Source organism: Megascapheus bottae, chromosome 6 (assembly GCF_031878675.1).
Source record: "Megascapheus bottae isolate mThoBot1 chromosome 6, mThoBot2.hap1, whole genome shotgun sequence".
Lineage (NCBI taxonomy): Eukaryota > Metazoa > Chordata > Mammalia > Rodentia > Geomyidae > Megascapheus > Megascapheus bottae.
In genome coordinates this window covers 74,435,200-74,456,170 of record NC_143514.1, presented here as the reverse complement: position 1 = coordinate 74,456,170, position 20,971 = coordinate 74,435,200, and the positions used below count along the sequence as shown (strand labels likewise).

Below are 20,971 nucleotides of genomic sequence, written 5' to 3'. Positions count from 1 at the left end.
CGGAAGTGGTGCCGAGGCTCAAGTGGTAGAGCTCTAGCCTTGAGAAAGTCCAAGGACAGTGCTCAGGCCCTGAGCTCAAGCCCAGGACTTGCAAAAAAAAAAAAAAACAAAAACAAAAACAAAACAAAAAAATATCAAAAGCAAAAAATGGCCTGAGGGGGTGTAGTCCCTGTGGAGTGCCTGCGGAGCAAACAGGATGCCCTCAGTTCCAAACCCCAGTATAGCCAGAAAAAGGAAAGAACTGATTAGGGGATAGGAAAGATGCCAGTTTGGCTCTCAGACTGATCTGTTGGGGTCCCAGTTTAGAAGCCTGGTACAAACCAGCAGCCTCTGATGATTTTTTTTTCGTTGGTCATGGGGCTTGAACTCTGGGCCTGGGTGCTGTAACTGAGCTCTTCAGTTCAAGGCTAGTGCTCTACCACAGTGCAACTTCCGGTTTTCTGGTGGTTAATTGGAGATAAGAATCTCAGGGACTTTAGTGCCCGGGCTGGCTTTGAACCGAGATCCCTAGATCTCAGCCTCCTGAGTAGCTAGGATGACAGGCGTGAGCCATTGCGCCCAGCTCCTCCTGTGATTTTTAACCCAGGTGAATGTTTGATCAAACAGACACGAGAGCTGCTATGACATTACCTTTGAGGGGAATTTTACATCTGATACTTGCTTGTAGTATCACAGCTATCCAGGGAGGCGGACGCTTGATGAGTCTGGAAAGGTTTCTACCTTTTACCTCCCACCTGGCATCAGAGCATGGGAGCACACAGCGGAGAGGGGAGTTAGTATCACAGTGCCAAGTCATTTGAGTCACCTGTGGAAGTGAGTGGGCCATGTCAGGATTCGGGTTTACTCATATGAACCCTGATCCTACAGGAAGTGGATGCTACCACATTTCTAGCAGGCATTCTAAGCGCTCCCACTCCAGACAAGTGCTCCCACAGAACCCTACATATGGGAGGACAGAGCAGCAGGGACACAGGATCCTGTCTCTCGGTGTCTGTGTCTCCCTGGATCTCACCTTCTCCCTTGTAGGACTGAACCCCACATCTCTTCTAGGAACAAGGGCTCCAGGAGTGACCCAATGTCCCCATAACTCAGCAGCACAGAAAGGCACAGGTGCACTCTGCTGTTAATAAAGTACAGTAACATTTATTTCTAAACGTTTTTGCTATATAGGTGGCAATCATGGAAAATCAAATCCACTGTAGGAATTCAAGTTAGATGCAAATTACATTCAGCTTTGAGCTGGTTGTATGCCGCGTTCAAAGAAGGGCTAAGCAGCAGCAGCTTTCTTCTCCTTATAGACGGCCATCATTTTCTTGATTTCTGCAATTGCTTTCCCTGGATTCAGCCCCTAGAGAGAAAAGAAGAGCATCAATGGAAGGGTATGGTATAGAAGGGGGAATGGAATGGTGAAGCCACTGGTTCAGGGGGAATGCATCTGTATTCAAGCATTCTGAACTAAGTCCTTCCAGCAACACGCCAGGGCTAGAGCTCTTGTCTACCTGGACATGTTAAAAATGGCAGTTCTGGGCCAGGAGTGTGGCCTAGTGGTAGAGTGCTTGCCTAGCATGCACAAAGCCCTGGGTTCGATTCCTTGGTACCACATACACAAAAAAAGCTGGAAAAGGTGCTGTGGCTCAAATGGTAGAGCACTAGCTTTGGGAAAACCCAGGGGCAGTACTCAGGCCCTGAGTTCAAGCTCCAGGACTGGCAAAAAAGAAAAACAAAATGGCAGCTACGGCAGGAGCCCCACTATACCCAATTTCTTCTAGGTAGCTCACCCTCGTAGGCAAACAGGGCGGGGAAGGGCAGGGAAGGGCAGGACAGAGCATGTTCTGACTGCCCTCATAGCCTAGTGGTGCCTCTACTAGGAGCACAGGCCAGTGTGTGACCAGCCCAGGTGGGCATGCCCAGGCTCTCCACAGCAAGTGGAAAAAGAGGCCTGGTTGCCCTCTGTCAACACCACGCTGAGTCTCATGAGCCACCAGCCAGTCTGAGGGCCCTGGCAGCAGTCTGCTCTGAAGCAAGGACATGATTTGCAGGAGGGGATAATGATCCAGACAATGCCAGCCTGTGGGGTCGGTGGAAGAGTGTAGTATGTGGCAAAATCCTATCTGAGGGGGCCTCATGCTAGGAAGGCAATTCTAACTCTGACACAGAGTGCTACAGACAAGAAAAGGAAAAAGGAAAGATCTTGAGAAGGCATGAGAGGATTCCATGTGCAGTGATGTGACAGAAGAGGCAGCTAGCCTCTGAGGCTGGAGGTCATGGGGTAGAGCTGCACAGACAGTGGGCACAGGCATGCTGGGGCCCACAGCCTCTGGGAAGTTTCAGATGAGGAGCCAGGAACAGCACATTCCGGGAAGAAACAAGGGGTCTGATGAGCAACTTGGCTCGATCTCCTGTTTTCAAAGCAAATTTCCTTCTGATTGCTCACTAGCTCTCTGGCTGTCCATCTCCGTGTTGACTCCTATGAGAAATGGCTCTGCCCAGGGCCTCCGCCCAAAGGGCAGCTGTGTTCAGAAGCATGCTGTTCTTCCTCCCCAGGGGCACGGCCCCTCCACATGTGAGGGAGATTTGGGGTTAGACCCTACCACAAGATGGAGCAGGAAGGGACTCAGTTCCCATAGCTCAGATGTGTTCCTCTGACAGGGCTGGGGGAGCCCCAAGCCCCCAGATACACCGATCCCCTTCCATCTCAAATCACCAACTGGCTCGGGGGAGTGAGGCCACCAGCACCAGTACCTTGGGACAGGTCAGTGTGCAGTTCATGATGGTGTGGCACCGGTATAGAGAGAAGGGGTCCTGCAGCTTGGCCAGGCGCTCCTCAGTGAAGTCATCTCTGGAGTCGATCATCCAACGGTAGGCCTGCAAGGGCAGGGCTGAGTCAGCTAGGCTGTCCAGAGCTGGGCTGGAGCAGTGCTGGGGCTCACAAAAGCTCTGGGAGAGCAGAGGCCATTCTCTGGCTGGCCTCTTGACAGCCTTCCAAGGAAGGGTCCCAATTCTCTCTCTCTTTTTTTTTTTTTGGCCAGTCCTGGGGCTTGAACTCAGGGCCTGTGCGCTGTCCTTGGGCTTTTTCTCAAGACTAGAGTTCTACCACTTGAGCCATAGCACCACTTCTGGCTCCCCCATCCGCCCCCTCAGTTCTGTGCTTGAGTTCAGAGCCTGAGCACTGTCCTTGGACTTTCTCAAGGCTAGAGCTCTACCACTTGAGCCTCAGCACCACTTCTGGCTTTTTTCTATGTATGTGGCACCAAGGAATTGAACCCGGGTCTTGGTGCATGCTAGGCAAGCACTCTATCACCAGGCCAAACTCCCGGCCCAGTCCCAATTCTTTTATGACAGCCTGATGTGATCCCTGTGAGGTGTGGTTCCACAGTGCGCCTGTGCCTCAGTGCTTAATTAATACTGTTGGGGCGTCATCAACTAGTCCTTTCATCCTGCCCAGCTTGTAACTAGTGGGTGGGGCTAAGTCCTGTGCTACTTCTGTCTCAAGTCCCTGCCATGCTGAACTCACAGTCACCAAGCAAACGGGTGCTTTTGCTGGCATTTGTCCCACTGATTTTTTTTTTTTTTTTTTTGCGGCAGTGCTGGGGTTTGAACTCAGTGTGCCTTTACTTGCTAGGCAGGTTCTCTACCCCTTGGGCCATGTCTCAGACCCTGACCTTTCAACTCCTAGAGACCAGCAAGCTAAATACAGCATGGCTACATAGCAGCATGGACACTCAGTTCCCCACATGGTGGAGTGTGGTGACCCTGAGTGCACCTGACCCTCTGTCCAGCCACCTGCCCTGTAGTTACATAGCTTCGTGACTTCCTTTCTGTGGGGAAATGAGAAATGTGAAGTTGTCTTTTGAGGTACTAAAAAAAAGCACCACCACAAATCTGAAAAGTAGGCACTTTCTGGGAATAAAGTGACTTTCTCTGCAGTGAACTGTACATAGGACAATGGTGACAATCACTCCCATTTTCTCTTTAGGCAAACTGTAGACACTGACTCTCTTGTCTTACAGCTGGGTAGCTGCCCCTCCAGGTACCCCTTTTTCACGGCCCCTGAGAGTGGGAGATGGGAGCCCACTGATCGATGCAGGTAAATGAATGGGTGCTGGCAGCAGCCAAGGAACACAGAGTATGTCTGCAGGCAGGGTTTCCTAGAAAGCATGCCTGTCTCATGGGTGAGTCTTGGCACACAGCTACAAAGACACCCTGAGATGAAGCACAGATGTACTGACAGTTGAGTGACCCAATGCAACCAGCCACCATGTATGCACCCAGTGCTAGTAAAGCACCCAGGATGGCTGGCCTGTGGCCACAGCCCTCTGGGACACCTGCTACTGGATTAGCAATCTCCTGTGAAGCAGTTGGGGAGACCTCACCTGCATAAGGACCGCAGGCCCCAAGTACTTGTCCCCGTTCCACCAGTAGCTGGGGCAGCTGGTGCTGCAGCAGGCACAGAGGATGCACTCGTACAGCCCGTCCTGTGGGGAGAGAAGGGGCAGAGCCTGCCTGCCTGAGTGTTCCTGGCACAGTGCTAGCGGGTCTGCAGATGTGTACTTAAATCTAAACATTTGCTGGATTGCAGTCCGGCAGTTCTACAGTCCAGAGACTATTTGTTCACCCCTTACCAAACAATGCCGCTCACTTACCTAGACAAGGAAATCAATAGGATGTGAAACAGCACACTGCAAAGGCCCAAGATGGCCACCTACCCTGGCACAGGCAGAGGCCACGGGCCTCCAGAGGGAATGCCACTTGTGGCTGTGGCTGAGCACACTGTGGTTCCCACACTGCACCTTTTTTGCTGACACAGCACTCCCAGCAACCCCTTGCCCACAGGTGAGGAATCCAGGTTTGCGCCCCTGCCCTGGGTGAGAACAGGGCTGGGATGTGGCCCTGCAGCCTCCCTCTTCTCTTGCACCTGCTGCATGGGTGCTGTCTGTTCAGGCAGTCCTGTAATAAGCAGGGCTTTCTGACTTTGCAAACAACAGAAATGGATGAAAAACAGAAAAACAGAAGGACATACAGCTGTCTAAGGGCACATAAGGTAAGAGATGAGACCCCCAAGGCCTACACTCCGCTCAGCCAGCCAGTGGGAGGGTGAGGCCCCCACCATCTTCCAACGCGTAAGATGGGAGGACCAGAGCAATTCAAGGGTAATCTCCTGCCCTCCTTCCCCAGTCCCTTGCTACCACCCTACCCCTGGACCTGGGTGTTGTCCCTGAGCTGTTCTGTTCAAGGCTACTATCCTACCCCTAGAGCCACAGCCCCACTTCCCATTTTCTAGTGGACAACTGGAGATAAGAGTCTCACTGTCTTTAGTGCCTGGGCTGGCTTTGAGCTGAGATCCTCAGTTCTCAGCCTCTTGAGTAGCTAGGATTACAGGCGCGAGCCACCGCACCTGGATTCTTCCTGCTCATTTATATAGAAGTTTGCAAAAGGAAATCAGAATTCTGGGTCAGAATCCCAGGGATAAAGATGTTCATCTAGCTTAATGGATATGAAGACTTGGAAACAATTTCACTGTTCAGGAACAGTGGGCTGTTTAATAATGCCTGCGCATGTGACTAAAGTCTGAGGCTGACCTGGTAGCCCAGCACAGCACACGCCCAGAAGGTGGAGGTCCGGGTTTCAACCCAGCTTCACAAGAAAAAAAAAAAGAGCATTAATATTAATGGTTCTTTAGTGGTGGAAGTATAGACAAAAATCAGTTCTTGGATGGCTAGGACTATGGCATAGTGGTAGATTGCCTGCCTAGCAAGCATGAAGACCCGGGTTTAATTCCTCGGTACTACATACAAAGAAAAAGCCAGAAATGGTGCTTTAGCCTTGAGATGAGAAAGTCTTTCTCAAGTGCCCTGGCCCTCAGTTCAAGTCCTGGGACTGGCAAAAAAAAAAAAAAAAAAAAAAAAAATCAGTTCTCTGAGGCTAACAGTGCAGCTCAGTGGTAGAGCCCTGCCTGCCATGAGCAAGGCCTGGTTTCCATGACTAGCACCACAAAAAAATTTCCATTTTTCAATTACTTGTTAAGCTTTGCATGTTAATTTAAAGAATCAAGAGATGCTACACTAATGTTTGGCGTGTGTGTGGTGTGGGCATGCTAGGCAGGCGCCCTACCACTAGGTTCTATTCCCAGTCCCTGTTTATTAAGGGAGTAAACTTCTAAGACTTAGGAAACATGTTTGGCAGTTCTAATTTCCTAATGAAGCTTCTTAAGGGGTGAAGAATGTGAGCTGACTAGTTGTGCCAGAAGAGTAGCCCCAGATTGGCAGGGCTTTTGGAGAACTAGGACTACAGCAGGAAAAGCAACGTATGTACCATGCAATACAGGGTAGCAAGGTGATCACTGAGAGACCCCAACCATCTCCATGGTGACGGAGCAGCCTGCCCTCCAGGATTCTTCAAAACAATTTATATTTACGAAGAGGCTAAATATCCCTCCAGTCCTAGAAGAATACATCAGTTCACTCATACAACTAATACTGGGGGCAGGGTTTAGGTGTCCTGAAGGGTGCCTGCCCTGCTCTAGGAAGCAGAAATGGTTCTCCTAGGCCAGTATGATTCTTATCTCCAATTAAATAGCAAAAAAAAAAAAAAAAAAAAAGCAGGAAGGTCTGGAGACAGTCCCAGCCTTGATACCCATAACCACAGTTGGGACTCTGCCTCCAGCGTGCAGGGAAGAGCCAATCATAGATAAAGTAGCACAAGAGAAGAAGTCTCCACTTGACATGTCAGACTGGGCTAGTCGCACTGGTCACTAGGTGTGGCATTAGGAAGAACAGGGATCTGGATAGTTCTGCTCTTACCAAAACTTGCTCTAGAATACACTGTCTGGTCTGCACACATGCTGCTCCCCGCTTTCCCAGCAAACCACCCCCCTCATATCACACCAAGTACGAGTGCTGACCAGCTTCTCACGGTCTTCTATGGACTGCAGATTCTGCTGGCCTTCCTGGGCCATGTCCTTCTTCTTCAGATATGGATCAATGGACTTGTACTGCGCATAGAAATTGTTCATATCCTATGTGAGGAGGAGGAGGAAGAGGAAGGGGGAGGGGGAAGAAGAGAGGGAGGGAGAGAGGGAAGATGAGGAAGGTCAGTGTTGACAACCTCCGCTCACCATGTTTGGTGGTCCCTGTCCCTTGTGCTGCTCACTAACACACATAATCCATACTCAGGTGTCCTTGCTTCTAGGCAGGGACATAGGAAGGACTAGAAAGCTTCTCCTTTGGCCCGGGGCTGGTGGCTCAGGCCTGTAATCCTAGCAACTCATGAGGTTGAGTTCCAAGGACGTGGTTCAAAGTCAGTCCTGGCACTAAAGTCTATGAGACTCTTTTTATGGCTAGTTCTGGGGCTTGAACTCAGGGCCTGAACATGGTCCTTGGGCTTTCTCAAGGCTAGAGCTCTACCGCTTGAACCACAGCACCACCCCTGGCTTTTTCTGTGTATGTGGTACTGAGGAATCAAACCAGGGTCTTCATGCTTGTTAGGCAAGCACTCTACCACTAGGCCAAACTCCAGGCCCCTTATCTACAATTAACCACCAGGGAACCGGAAGTGGTGCTCCTTTATCTAGCCAGTGCAGTCCCATTCTGCATTCTGTTTCCTGCCTGCCTCAAGAGCAAGTGAGGGCAGTGGGCAGCTAGAAGGAGGGGATGGGAGCAAAGCTCAGTCAGCACAGCTCTAAGTGCACTATTTTCCTTTCCTTTTCTTCTTTTTTTTGTTTTTCGGTTATGGAACTTGAACTCTGGGGCCTGCTGGGTGCTGTCTGTCCATGAGCTCTTCAGCTCAAAGCTACCCCTTGAGCCACAGCACCACTTCCAATTTTTTGGTGATTAATTGGAGATAAAAGCCTCAAGGACTTTAGTGCCTGGGCTGGCTTTGAACCTTAATCCTCACATTTTAGCCTCCTGAGTAGCTAGGATTATAGGCGTGAGCCACTGTGCCGGCTCTATGTGCTATTTTCTGCTTCACTTCTCAAACTCTTCATTTTTGGGGCTGTTCAAGCCAGAAGTGCTGTGCCCTGTTAGTTTTTTTTTTTTGGTCATGGGGCTTGAACTTGGCTGGGTGCTGTCCCTAAGCTTTTCAGCCCAAGGCTACTGCCCTTTCCTTCAGCCAAGCTCCATTTCCTGTTTTCTAGAGGTTAACTGGAGATAAGAGTCTCAGGTCCTTTGGTGCCTGGGCTGGCTTTGAACCCTGATTTTCAGATCTCAGCCTCTTGAGTAGCTAGGATTACTGGTGTAAGCCACCGTGTCCTGTTACTCTTGATCAAACCTCAATGAATACACTGGGAGGATTTTTCTAGGCCTTCATGTTCTGCCATTTATTTATTCATTCATTCATTCATTCACGCATTCATTCATTCATTTATGCCAGTCCTGGGGACTGAACTTAGGGCTTTAGCACTCTCCTTGGGCTTTCCTCAAGTTAGTGCTCTACCACTTGAGCCACAGCACCAGTTCTGGGTTTTCTATGTATGTGGTACCAAGGAATTGAACTTGGGTCTTCATGCATGCTAGGCAAGCACTCTACCAACTAGGCCAAACTCCTGGTCCCCTGCCATTCACATTGTTTAAACACACATGGAACACACTGCCTCAGATTCAAGTATTTTCCTATGCTCTTAGTGATGTTCTGTAGTCTCCTGAAGCCACACAGAGGGAGACAACTCCACTGAATTGTTCTACCATCTGCCTTCAAGAGTAACTAAACACCCTGAACCAGCGTGAAGGACTGACTGGACACACACAAAGCACGTATACACACACAGCCCCTTCAACACCTGGGAGAGATGTGGAAACTCACGGGCACGAGATCCTTTATCACATACATATGTGGAAGAGGGTAGATTTTGGACACTTTGCTGAGGTTGGAGTCGATCTTCCGGGTGCATGCTAGAGTGTTGTTCCCGTTGATGTTCATTGCACAAGAGCCACAGATTCCTGTGAGAGAAACACCAGTGCCTTATCCTCACTCACTCCAGGTCTGGGCCCCCTGCCAGCCCTTTCTTGTGGGCCACTGCTGATCTACTGTAGAAGCAGCTATGACACAGGCTTGCTGCCTTTTCTTCCTTCTCCTGCCTAGAATGCAGATCTAAGCACTGGGGCTCCACAAGCTGTTTTGTGGATATGAGGAACCTTGAGCTCAGAGACTGCAGATGAGTTGTATACCAAAGTTGGCCCTGTGGATTTCCCACGCCAGTATAGTCATGTGTTTCAAGAGAAAAGTCAGTCTTCTTGAGCCACATTACCAGACCGGTTCTTCATTTTTTTTTTTTTTTGTTGTTGTTGTTGGTCCTGGGCTTGAGCTCTACCACTTGAACCTCAAGTCCTGGTCTTCATTTTTTTTCCCCTTTTTTGTGGGTCATGGGGCTTGAACTGGGCCTGGGCTCTGTCCCTGAGCTCTTCAGCTCAAGGCTACCACCCCACCCTTGAGCCAAGCCCCACTTCCCATTTTCTAGAGGTTGAGTGCTCGGGCTGGCTTTGAACCATGATCCTCAAATCTCAGCCTCCTGAGTAGTTAGGATTACAGGCATGAGCCACTGTGCCCAGCTTGTTGTTCTTTTTTTTTGCCAGTCCTGGCCTTGAGCTCAGGGCTTAAGCACAGTCCTTGGGCTTTCTCAAGGCTAGAGCTATACCACTTAAGCCACAGCACCATTTCTGGCTTTTTCTGTGTATGTGGTACCAAGGAATTGAACCTGGGTCTTCGTGCATGCTAGGCAAGCACTCTACCATTAGGCCAAACTCCCAGTCCCTGAACACAAATTCTGATACAATTCCAAAGAGAGTGAACACTGTCCTGGTTGTGTTCAGGTACAAGTCAGTCCAGACTACCAACAGGGCTCTTACTCTATCTACTGTGTCCACAAAAAGCAGTACTGTGATTGCCCTAGGCTCTGAGCCTGCCCTCGCCCCCCCAATACAAGGGCTGAACACTGATTTTCCAAGACAAAATATGAATTCATCAGAAGCCAAAGCTAAGGAAATAGAAATTACGCGCCGACCCAGGACCTTAGCCAGGACTGACTGCTTGTGACATCTATCTTGACTTCTCTTTTGCAAAGGTACATACTAGGAAGGTAGTTCTGGGACCTTGTGGAATCAAGCTACTCTCCAGATTATTGTTTTGTCCTGGGTTTTCCAAGCCTGGTGAGCTGTGTGTGGCCTTGGAGTCTGCCAGTTTTGGTTGACTCCTGGCATTCTTGTAGAAGCCCCTTAACTGCTTCTGGGTCCTGGCTTCCTCATCTGTGTACCAAGGGCTGGTCCTATAAGTACCTTCCTGCTTCCTGGTATACAGAACAGATCTGGCTCACAGGCAATGAGGCCAGTCTTCATTGAACCATGTGCAATTTTTGCCACTTGTGGAGTTTTAAGTCAATTTCATTTTTTTTTTTTTTAGGCGCTGTTCCTACATCTTCCATTATGGTCTGTGCACAGTATGCTGGAAACCCAGGAGACTCACACATTGCCCTATAACAGGGGCAGGTATGTATGGTGTCTGGAACTCTCCTGTTCCCTAAGAGAGGAGCTCAACTCTGCACGTGGCAAGTCAGCATATCCTTGCCAGTCCCCAAATCACAGAATGCTCCAGATAGGAACTAAGAACTTGCACTGCAGTTTCAATTTGGGGTATGTTTACTTAAGAAAAGGAAGGGTCAGGGCTGGGAGTTTGGCCTAGTGGTAGAATGCTTGCCTAGCATGCACGAAGACCTGGGTTCGATTCCTCGGTACCACATACACAGAAAAAAAGCCAGAAGTGGTGCTGTGGCTCAAGTGGTAGAACACTAGCCTTGAGAAAGTCCAAGGACAGTGCCCGGGCCCTGAGTTCAAGGCCCAGAACTGGCAAAAAAAAAAAGAAAAAGAAAAAGAAAAGAAAGGGTCAAACAGGGCACTGGTGGCTCATGCCTGTCCTAGCTACACAGGAGACTGAGATCTGAGGATCATGCTTCAAACCCAGCCTTGGACAGAAAGTCCGTGAAACTCTTTAAACAACCACCAAGTTGTTCAAGTGATACAGCACCTGTCTTGAACACAAAAGTTCAGGGACAGCACCCAGGTCCCGAGTTCAAGGCCCACTTACCTTCTCTGCATGATCTTCGGAAGGTCAAGGTGGAATCAATTTCATTCTTAATCTTGATTAAAGCATCCAATACCATGGGACCACACCTGACAAAGAAACAACTCAGTCACAGGATTGATTAGTATAGGATTGGGTTAGCTGCCTTGGATTGCAAGTAGAACTTTGTTTTGGTGGTACTGGGCCTAGTGCATGCTGGGCAAATGCTCTCTCACTGAATCACACACTCCAGTCCTGGGCTGGTCTTGAGCTTTTGATCTTTCTGCATTTTTGCCTCTTGAGTAACTGAGCTTTCCATGCCTATCATGTTCTTACACAACAGAGCTATAGCACAGTCTTTTTCTGTAGGACACTGTATCTACATCTCCAAGAAACAGAAAGTAGTGGGTATACGCAAATTAGGAGACAACTTCCATAAAACTGACAGTTTCTGTTTTTATTCTTCTGAAGCTGTGTGCAAAGCCTTCTCTATTTTATCTTGATGTTTGCTTTTATTTTCAGGCTCTAGATGGTAAGTAGCTATAACTGTTAGTAACAAGATGTAATCAAAACAGAGAATAAGAAAAATGCATCTTGGGGCCGGGAGTTTGACCTAGTGGTTAAAGTGCTTGCCTAGCATACATGAAGACCCGGGTTCGATTCCTTGGTGCCACATATATAGAAAAAAGCCGGAAGTGGTGTTGAGGCTCAAGTGGTAGAGCTCTAGCCTTGAGAAAGTCCAAGGACAGTGCTCAGGCCCTGAGCTCAAGCCCAGGACTGGCAAAAAAAAAAAAAAAAAAAAAAAAAAATGCATCTTGACCACTGTGTATTTTCAGTTTGGGCAGGCATCTTGAACCAACCGAGAGAAATTGTACTTAATAAGGGATTTCTTCACTTCATCAGTTCTTCAAGATTTTACCATCAAATTACTAATGATGATCTCTCAATATTGCCAGGATCTGTATTGATATCGTTTCTGTCTTGATATTAACAACTTTATTTTCTCTAAATTAATCTATGATTCTGGGGCTCAAACTCAGTGTCTCATGCACGACATGCAAGTGTATTTTTTTGCCAGTCCTGGAGCTTGAACTCAGGGCCTGGGCACTGTCCTTGGACACATTTTGCTCACTTGAGCTACAGCACCACATCCGGCTTTTTCTGTGTATGTGGTACACAGAAATCAAACCCAGGGTTTCATGTATGCTAAGCAAACACTCTACCACTAGGCCACACTCTCGGCCCCCCATCTTTTTTTTTTTTTTTTTGCCAGTCCTGGGCTTAAGCTCAGAGCCTGAGGACTGTCCTTGGATTTTTCTCAAGGTTAGAACTCTACCACTTGAGCCTTAGCACCACTTCTGGCTTTTTCTAAGTATGTGGTACCAAGGAATCGAGCCCGGGTCTTCGTGCATGCTAGGCAAGCACTCTACCACTAGGCCAAACTCTCAGCCCCCCATCTATCTTTTAAGAGGCAATTTGTATTAATCTATTTGGAAATTAGTTAAATCATTTCTAATTTTTGGTTAAAGCCAGTTAGGGAATTTTCCAATTTAGAGATTCTACTTTTTGGTTCTATATCTTTTTTTTTTCTTTTTGTGACAGTACTGAAATTGAGCTCAGGGTCTGGTGCTTGCTAGATATACTCTACCACTTGAGACATGCCTCCAATATTTTCCCTTGTTTTTCAAATAGGGTCTAGTGTTAACTTCTATCCTATTTCTGCTTTCTGAGTACCTGTGACTCCAAGCAGGCATCATTGCATCTGGCTTGTTTTTGAGGAAGTCTTGATAACTTTCCCCCAGGCTACACTTGAACAAAGATCCACCTACTATGCATGCCTCCCTGTTTGCTGGGAATACATGTATTACCACTGTAGACAGCATCACTTGGCCATTTTAATAGTTTCAACGCTCTGCTGAGATCTCCCATCTCATTATAACCTCTGAACACATTATATAACAACTGCTTTAAAATCTTTACTTATTTCAACAGCAGGGTCACTTCAAGGTTGCTCTTTGCATGCCATATAAAATACCACAGGCTGGATGGCTTAAGCGACAGAAACCTGTTTCTCCTGGATCTGGGGCTAAGAAGTCTAAGATCAGGATACCAGCACTGTCATTTCTGGCAAGGGTTCTTTTCCTCTCTTCTCAGTGTCCTTACATGGTCTTTTCTGCAGTGTGTACTCAGAGGCAGGGGGCTTCTTAAGGTCTGTTCAAGGCATAGATTTCATCCTAAGGACCCACCAGTATGGCTCTCTCCCCTAACATCTCCCACAGACCGAGGTCCATGTAACCATGTGGGGTTAGGCTTCAACATGTCATCTGGGATACAAGCAGTTACTAAGTTGCTTCTTTCCAGGATCTGTCCCTCATTTTCCAGTGACCGTTGTCCTCAATTGTGTCCCCAGGGTATTTAGGCTCCTAAGACTGTTTTTCTACCTAGGCTGTTCTAGTCCACTCAGACAAAAACAGGCAGCTCACCCAGTACTGTCTCTTTCCAACATTAACCCTGGCTGTCAGGTCTGCCCACGGTGGGTCACTATTCAGGGCCCAGAGGTACTTGTTCCTTATCTACTGTCCAGGTTTCCACAGTTATTTGTTTAATCTGAATTCTTTATCACACATCTCGCTTGGCACAGATACTTACTTATTCAAATCAATTTCGTAAGTCTGCATACGAGGTTTATCTCCAATTTTGTCTGGATCCCATCGGTAAATAGCAAATTTCTTGATACGAGGAGCTGTAGCTGCAGCTGTCTGGGCCCCACGACAGGCCTAATATTTAAAAAAGGAAAAAAAGGGAGGAAAAAGATGAAGATACTTTTATTAGGCTAGCAACAGTGAATGTGAACTCACACATAATTGACACAAGGGCTTCCTGGAGAGGCAGTGGTTCAAAACCAGCCATGCCAGGTCTAGGGTTATAACAAGTACTCACATGGACAGGACCTGAATTTCCACTGGCTGACTCTGTGAACAAGACTGAATCAGGTACAATCTGGTGGGTAAGATCAGGGCTGTGGGTGAAGCCCTGTGGATGAAGGTCAGTATAAAGTCAGATTAGCTATCTGGCTGAACCTTTCAGACTTTGGCTAGTGGAAGGTCAGAGGTCCCTGGGTGAACTTAGTAGTCCACATCTTTGTAAGATGAGAGTAGGCCTTGGGGTGATGTTTTAGCTGATGGTTGAAGCTTGATAGACAGGGCTGGGAGATGCAGAGGCTGCAGGAGAAGCTGGAGCATCCGGGAACACCTGAGCAGTGTATGTGGGAGGCAGGAAGCTGAGGAAGGATGGGAGTGTAGTTCTGAGCACGTGAATAAGCACCACAAGGACTTATAAATGGAGTTTTCATAGTATCCTTACAGCAACAAGAAGCCTTGCTCTTTTGGGGGTACTGGGATTTGAACTCAGGACTTTGTACTTGCTAAGCAGATACTCTACCACTAGAGCCATGGCTCCGCTCTACCTTTTGTGTGTGTATGTGTGTGTGTGTTATGGTGGTAGTTTTACTAAGTAATGCAGGCTGGCCTTAAACTCTTGATTCTCTTGTTTTAGCTGAGAGCTGGGATTACAGGTACAAACCACTACTCCCAATCAGGAACACTTAAATTAGGATAGTGACACAATCAACTTCCAGCCCAAGATATAATTAGTTATGAAGGAAGAACTGTCAGAGTAGATCTGACAATCCAGTTAGAAAGCTATTGTAGTTATTAAATCCACATTTCCCTTTTAAAACTGTATTTAAAAAATGTAATTTTATTGTTATTATTATAGTGTTGTACAGAGGCATTATCATAAGTCAGGTAATGAGTACATTGCTTTTGCATAATGTCATCTCTTCCTTTGCTTTCCCCCAGTTTCATCCTTCTGTCTCTGCCTATAAGTAGCATAGTTTATTTTCCATAGTGTCTACTGAATACCATGCCTGCTTTTTTTTTTGGCCAGTTCTGTGCTTGAACTCGGGGCCTGGGCACTGTCCTTGGACTTTCTCAAGAATACAGTTCTACCACTTGAGCCACAGTACCACTTCTGGCTTTTTCTATGTATGTGGTACCAAGGAATTGAACCTGGGTCTTCACATGTGCTAGGTAAGCACTATACTGCTAGGTCACACTCCTGGCCCCACTTCTGACTTTTGAGTGGTTAATTGGAGATAAGAGTCTCAAAGGCTGGGCCTGGTGGCTCACGCCTGTAATTCTAGCTACTCAGGAGGCTGAGATCTGAGGACCAAGGTTCAAAGCCAGCCCAGGCATAAAAGGACTTGAAACTGATCTCCAATTAGCCTCTAGAAAATGGAAAGCGGGGCTTGGTCAAGGGTAGGGGGTAGCCTTAAGCTGAAGAGCTCAAGGACAGTGCCCAGGCCGAGTTCAAGCCCCATGACCCACCAAAAAAAAAAAAAAAAAAGAGTCTCAAAGACTTTCCTGCTGAGGATGGCTTCAATCCAGGATCCTCAAATCTCAACCTCCAGAGTAGCTAGGATTACAGGCAGGGACCTGCAGCCTCCATGAAATTCTTATCTCCAATAAACTACCAGAAAACAGGAAGTGGCTACTATGGCTCAAAGTGGCAAAGCAATAGCTTGAGTGCAAAAAGCTTAGGGATAGCATTCATGCACTGAATCTCAAACCCCATGACTGACATTTCCCCCCAAAACAAACAAACAAGGGCACAAAACCTGATAAAGAATATTGTGACCCCAAAATAAGTATGAGGAACCAATGGCTTCATTCTGCTCTCGATGACATGCTCCTCACTATAGCTTTCCATGTCTGGCAGTGTCTGCAGTGATTCCACCCAGTGCACCAAGCGTCCTGGGCCACCTCTGAGGCTGCTGCTGCTGGGCAGTGAAGAAGGTGGTCCTCCCTCTGTTTTACTGTCTACCTGCCTCCTTCCTTCCACAGAAGCAGTACCCATAGGGCTTTCAGGCAGGTTAACTGATGACAGATAATGGCTATTCCTTGCTTGTAAAAGTGGCTCAAAGTAGGTGCTGCTGGAAATGTAGCCCTTAGCTCCCAGCACAAAAGAAGAAAACCCATGAAGATGAGGTGAAGAGGGAAGCTTACATTTGATCTTTTTTTTTTTTTTTGCCAGTCCTGGGCTTGAGCTCAGGGCCTGAGCACTGTCCTTGGACTTTCTCAAGGCTAGAGCTCTACCACTTGAGCCTCAGCACCACTTCCGGCTTTTTTCTATGTATGTGGTACCGAGGAATCGAACCCGGGTCTTCATGCATGCTAGGCAAGCACTTTAACCACTAGGCCAAACTCCGGGCCCTTACATTTGATCTTACCGCTAAACTGGCCAAGGCACTAGGAGCCCTATTTTGTGACACAAATATCTGCTGTTGCCACCTTGTGGTACTTCAGAAGAGGTGAAGAGGAAGGATAATGAGAATATCAGCTCCAATCAACTTAGTCCCAGCCTTTTATGTTAGAATACAGCATAATCCATTTCAATAAAGTCATCAATTTAAAGCACACAATTTGTGAGTCCTGACAAAGCAGTATAAGTCTACCCCATCATAGAACAAACAAAACAACAACAATAACAACAAAACAAATCCACAAGGACAGTGTTCAGGTCTTGAGTTCAAGCCCTTAGGATTGGCACAAAACAAATTCCATTTGAAACAAATAATAATGATCTCGCATGCTCTGTACCTAGTCTTCCCTATGGAAGACCGTGCAAAACAGTGGCATACCACAGAGCCAGAATTTTCACATTGATGGTCAAGATACAGAACACACACATATCACCATGATTCCTAGCACAGCCCCCTTATAGTGACTCACACTTTCTCCCCACACTTCTCTTTATTCTTCAGCCCCCAGCAAACACTAATCTGCTTTCCACTGCTATTATTTCACTATTTCAAGAATGTTATATTGAAGGGCATGAGACACGTGCCTGTATTTCAACTCCAGAAGATACTAGAGAAGCTGGTGCTCAACTCTGTAATCTTAGCTACTCAGGAGGTTGAGGTCTGGTAGACCGTGGTTTGTTGTCAGCTTGTTCACTAGACTTCATCTCCAAATAATCAGCAAGGTCTGGCTGGAGCTCACGTCTGTAATCCTAGCTACTCAAGAGGCTGAGATCTGAGGACCTTAGTTCTTTTTTTTTTTTTGCCAGTCCTGGGCTTGAGCTCCCGGCCCTGAGGACCTTAGTTCTAAGCCAGCCCAGGCACTACAAAATCTGTGAGACTCTTATCTCCAATTAATCACCAGAAAACCCAAAGTGTGTTGCTATAGCTCAAGGGGTAGGACAGAGGCCTTGAGCTGAAGAGCTCAGGGACAATGCCCAGGTCCTGAGTTCAAGTCCCACAACCACCACCAACAAAAAGTCTGGCTGGAGGTATGTTGCAGTAGTACAGCACTAGACAAGTAAGCAAGCTGAGCCATGTGTAAGGCTCTGTGTTCAAACTCCCGTACTGGATGAAAAACAAAACAAAAACAAAAAACCAAATGCCTACAACTTAAGATGTTAGAATCAAAACAATTTGCTTTGCTCATCTTGAAGTCTGTGCAAAGGTTAATCCATGGGCTTTTGGTATGTATGACCTATTAAAAACTACCCTAAGAAATATAAAGTCTGTCCTGTAGATTTCATTCATTGAGCCTTTACCAAGAGACAAGACATCAAGCCAAATTACCTCCAATGTCTGTAACATCCCTACGATGCTCCCATACAGATGAGAATAAATCCAAGTTAACAGTGCCAGGATGTAAATACATCACTTGACTCCAAAGCGCCAACTTTTAGCTACCTTTCCGGTGGTGAAAAGCAAGTGTACAATCCAACAGTCCCAAAGAGGTGTTTCCTCCAACAGACTCATGGAAGAGCCATAGCCGTCAATCATCAAGAGCCTACAGGGCAGCCAGCTTGGATACAGATTCATTCATTTGATTGTCCAACATATAATTACTCTAGCCCTGGGGGGAATAAGTATGCAACAGACACAGGGTCCCGCCGACTTCCTCAATTACTCAGTAATTGAGGTAAGAAGGTACGCGCGCACGCACACACAACCACCCTCCTCTGTGGAGGTCCCGCGTAAAAGGAATCCCACCCCCATCCTAAACGAGGTCTCCAGGAGGGAGGAGACTCCCCGCCAAGGGTGACAGCTGAGCAGAGACGAGACTCTCGGTGGTGACCTTCTGGGTCGCTAGGATTAACAGGCGAGAGGCACGGTGGCTGGCTGGGTGTGGCGGCACCGGTCCTGGGGTTTGAACTCGGGGCCTGGGCGCCGATTTGGGGTGGTCGGTGGGAGACCGATAAGCGTCTCGCGGGGCTTTTCCGCCCGAGCCGGCTCGGAAGCTCGACCCACGGCCTGGGCGGGCCCTGTGTGTGGGCTGCGGGGGAGCGGTTGGCGGGGACGCCCCGATGCCGGCGGGGACGCCCCGATGCCGGCTGCCGGTCCAGAGCTGCGCTGCTGGCGCGCTGCGCCCGGGCCACGCGCGTCGGCTCTGAGGAGTCGGGACGGCACAGGTGCCCCACAGGTGACGGGGCGGGGTGTGGCCGGCCGCCCCGCGGGGAGGTCGAGGCTCGGCCCGTCCGGGGCGCCTGGGGCTCGGGAGGCCGCGGCGTGCGGGACACCGGGTTCCAAGTCCGGGCGCTGGCTCGCCGGTGACCTTGAGCGGGTCAGGCCGGCGCCGGGCACCGCTCCGCCCCGTCTCCTCACAGCCCCGCGGGCCCGGCCCGGCTCGGGAGGCGCGGGATAACGGCCGGCGATGCTCCGGCCCGTCAGCGCGGCGGCCCGGCCGGCGGGTCTCCTCCGCTCCGACGCCGGGCCCGCGGCTCCCTCTGCCCCTCCGCGGCCCCCTCCGCTCCGGGCGGCGTCGGGGACCCGCCAGCCTCCCCGCTGTCCCCGCGTCCGGGGCTCACCTGGAGGCAGGCTCCCGCCCGGGCGGCAACCGGGAACCAACGCCTCAAGGAGACCGCGACCACCGCCGCCGCCATCTTGGCTCGTGACGTCAGCCCCACCCCTCCACCCTGAGGTCATTCTCCGGCGGCATCCCGTGAAGCACCGCGGTCGAGCGGGCGTCTCCACCCCCATGTTTTCCCCCCGCCGGGCCCGCTAGCCGCTAGGAACCACCGAGTGGAAAGCCGCTTCCGGTTTCTCTGAAGGGGCGGGGCTGGGAGGAGCAGAAGGACCGTAGTGGGCATGCGCAGTGCCCGCCCAGTGCACCTCCCGCGTTCTTCAAGTGACCTTCCCGGAGCAGGGGGAGGAGTCAGGGGCGGGGCCCGGACGGCGGGGGCGGGGCTTTCCCCAGGGCAAGTTCTGCCCAGGTTTTCACCTTGTGGCTCCTGACATTAGTCTTCTTTAAGTCGTCTGTGACTGTTGAGGTTTTGGTCCAGAGAACTACTCAGTCCTGGCCAATTGGGACAAGTGGATGAACTTAAGTGATCACAAAGATGCCAGTGGCAAGGCGGCATTCATCCACTCATGCATTCATTCAGTCATCGCCAGGCCTGGGGCGCTGCCGTGGGTCTGGAGCTCTGTCGACGGCCATTCCACACCTTGACAGGTCCGAGGAGGAGGCTTTTCTGTTTCGTTTTTAAAGTTTGCTGTCTGATCTTTCCAATGCCCTCTGTGAGCCCTCTCAGACGGGCAGGAGACTTCACTACCTTGGCTGTTCAGGTCTCCCAGTCTCTCCTGAAACCTCTCCTCCGTTTAGAGCTCCTTTTGACAGTGGTTATTTTGTTGGTGTTGTCTTGCCAGTCCTGAGGCTTGAACTCAGGACCTGGGCCTATCCCTGTCCTTTTTTGCTCAAGGCTAGCATGTGAGCCACATTTCTACTTCCAACATTGGTTATTTCTTTTTTTTTTTTTTTTTTTGGCCCCCTTCTCTTTCTGGCCCCGCTCGCTCCGGCTCCGCTCGCTCCGGCCCGGCTAGGCTCCCCCTCCAGCTCAGGCCCCGCTCGCTCCGGCCCTGCTCGTTCCCGCCCCGCTCGTTCCCGCCCCGCTCGCTCCGGCCCCGCTCGCTCCGGCCCCGCTCGCTCCAGCATGGTTATTTCTTATTTATTTATTTATTTTTATTTTAATTTTTTTTTTGGCCAGTCCTGGGCTTGATCTCAGGGCCTCAGCACCACTTCCGGCTTTCTTGTATGTATGTGGTACCGAGGAATCGAACCCGGGTCTTTATGCACGCTAAGCAAGCACTTTAACCACTAGGCCAAACTCCCGGCCCCTGGTTATTTCTTGAGATAGGATTAGTTCTATGTGCCCAGCTGTCCTGGGCTTCAGTCCTCCTATTTGTATCACTGGAATGACAGCAGGTGTCACTGTGTCCAGCCACTGTGCTTTTCCTGTAGCTAGGGATGTGAGGCATGTGCCGCTGTGCCCGGGTAGGGGTTGAGACAGAGTTCTGAGAACTTTTTTTTCCAGAGCTTGTTCTTGAATAATGATCCTATATTTCTCCCATTCCAAGTAGTTTGGATTACAGGCTTGAGCCACTGCACCCAGCTTTCCCCTTGCTTTGATAAAGGAAGGGCATTTTCTACATCCTAGATTTTACACTCCACTCACCTAAATGCCCCTGGAGAAATTAAGATGGCCAGAGAATTGATTGGATGTGGCCTTGTCCACAGTCCTCAGTTAGAACCTGATTACCTGGCCAGCTTGGCTTCATGAAAGGGGGCGTGGTGAGGGGCTCTGGGGCCTCACTTTTGAATCTTTCCTTCCAGGCCATGTCCCTCAGACAAATGCCTTTCCGTCTCCAACCTATAGTTTCTTTGTCTACATCACTGGAAATGGGGCCAGCTGATTTCACATTCTAGCATTTGCAATGGCTACGTGGCAGGTCATTGGTGTCAAGGTGGGAGGGAGTCATCTTATCTTTTGTCCAGTGCTGGAAATCAAGTCCAGAATTAACAAGACCAAGCCTGATGTGGTAGCACAAGCCTGTAATCCCAGCGCTGCTGTA

General features: G+C 49.2%; 1 protein-coding gene across 1 annotated transcript; it reads right to left on the bottom strand.

The window, feature by feature from the left end:
- Positions 1 to 1,123: 1,123 nt before the first annotated feature.
- Positions 1,124 to 19,039, bottom strand: Sdhb (succinate dehydrogenase complex iron sulfur subunit B). The gene is made up of 8 exons (XM_090335721.1): positions 18,931 to 19,039; positions 13,699 to 13,826; positions 11,074 to 11,159; positions 8,800 to 8,936; positions 6,902 to 7,015; positions 4,374 to 4,475; positions 2,743 to 2,865; positions 1,124 to 1,348 (listed from the first exon to the last, which is right to left on the bottom strand). The coding sequence occupies exons 1-8, from the start codon at positions 19,003 to 19,005 to the stop codon at positions 1,268 to 1,270; spliced, it is 846 nt and encodes a 281-aa protein (XP_090191847.1). The 5' UTR covers positions 19,006 to 19,039; the 3' UTR covers positions 1,124 to 1,267.
- Between the last annotated feature and the right edge of the window lie 1,932 nt (positions 19,040 to 20,971).

Excerpts from the sequence above, each read along its gene's own strand:
- Sdhb (XM_090335721.1), bottom strand. The coding sequence starts at position 19,005 with ATGGCGGCGGCGGTGGTCGCGGTCTCCTTGAGGCGTTGGTTCCCGGTT. Across the intron at positions 11,160-13,698 it reads TACGAAATTGATTTGAATAA|GTGTGGTCCCATGGTATTGG; the intron begins GTAAGTATCTGT and ends TTTCTTTGTCAG. Across the intron at positions 7,016-8,799 it reads TGATAAAGGATCTCGTGCCC|GATATGAACAATTTCTATGC; the intron begins GTGAGTTTCCAC and ends CTCCTCACATAG.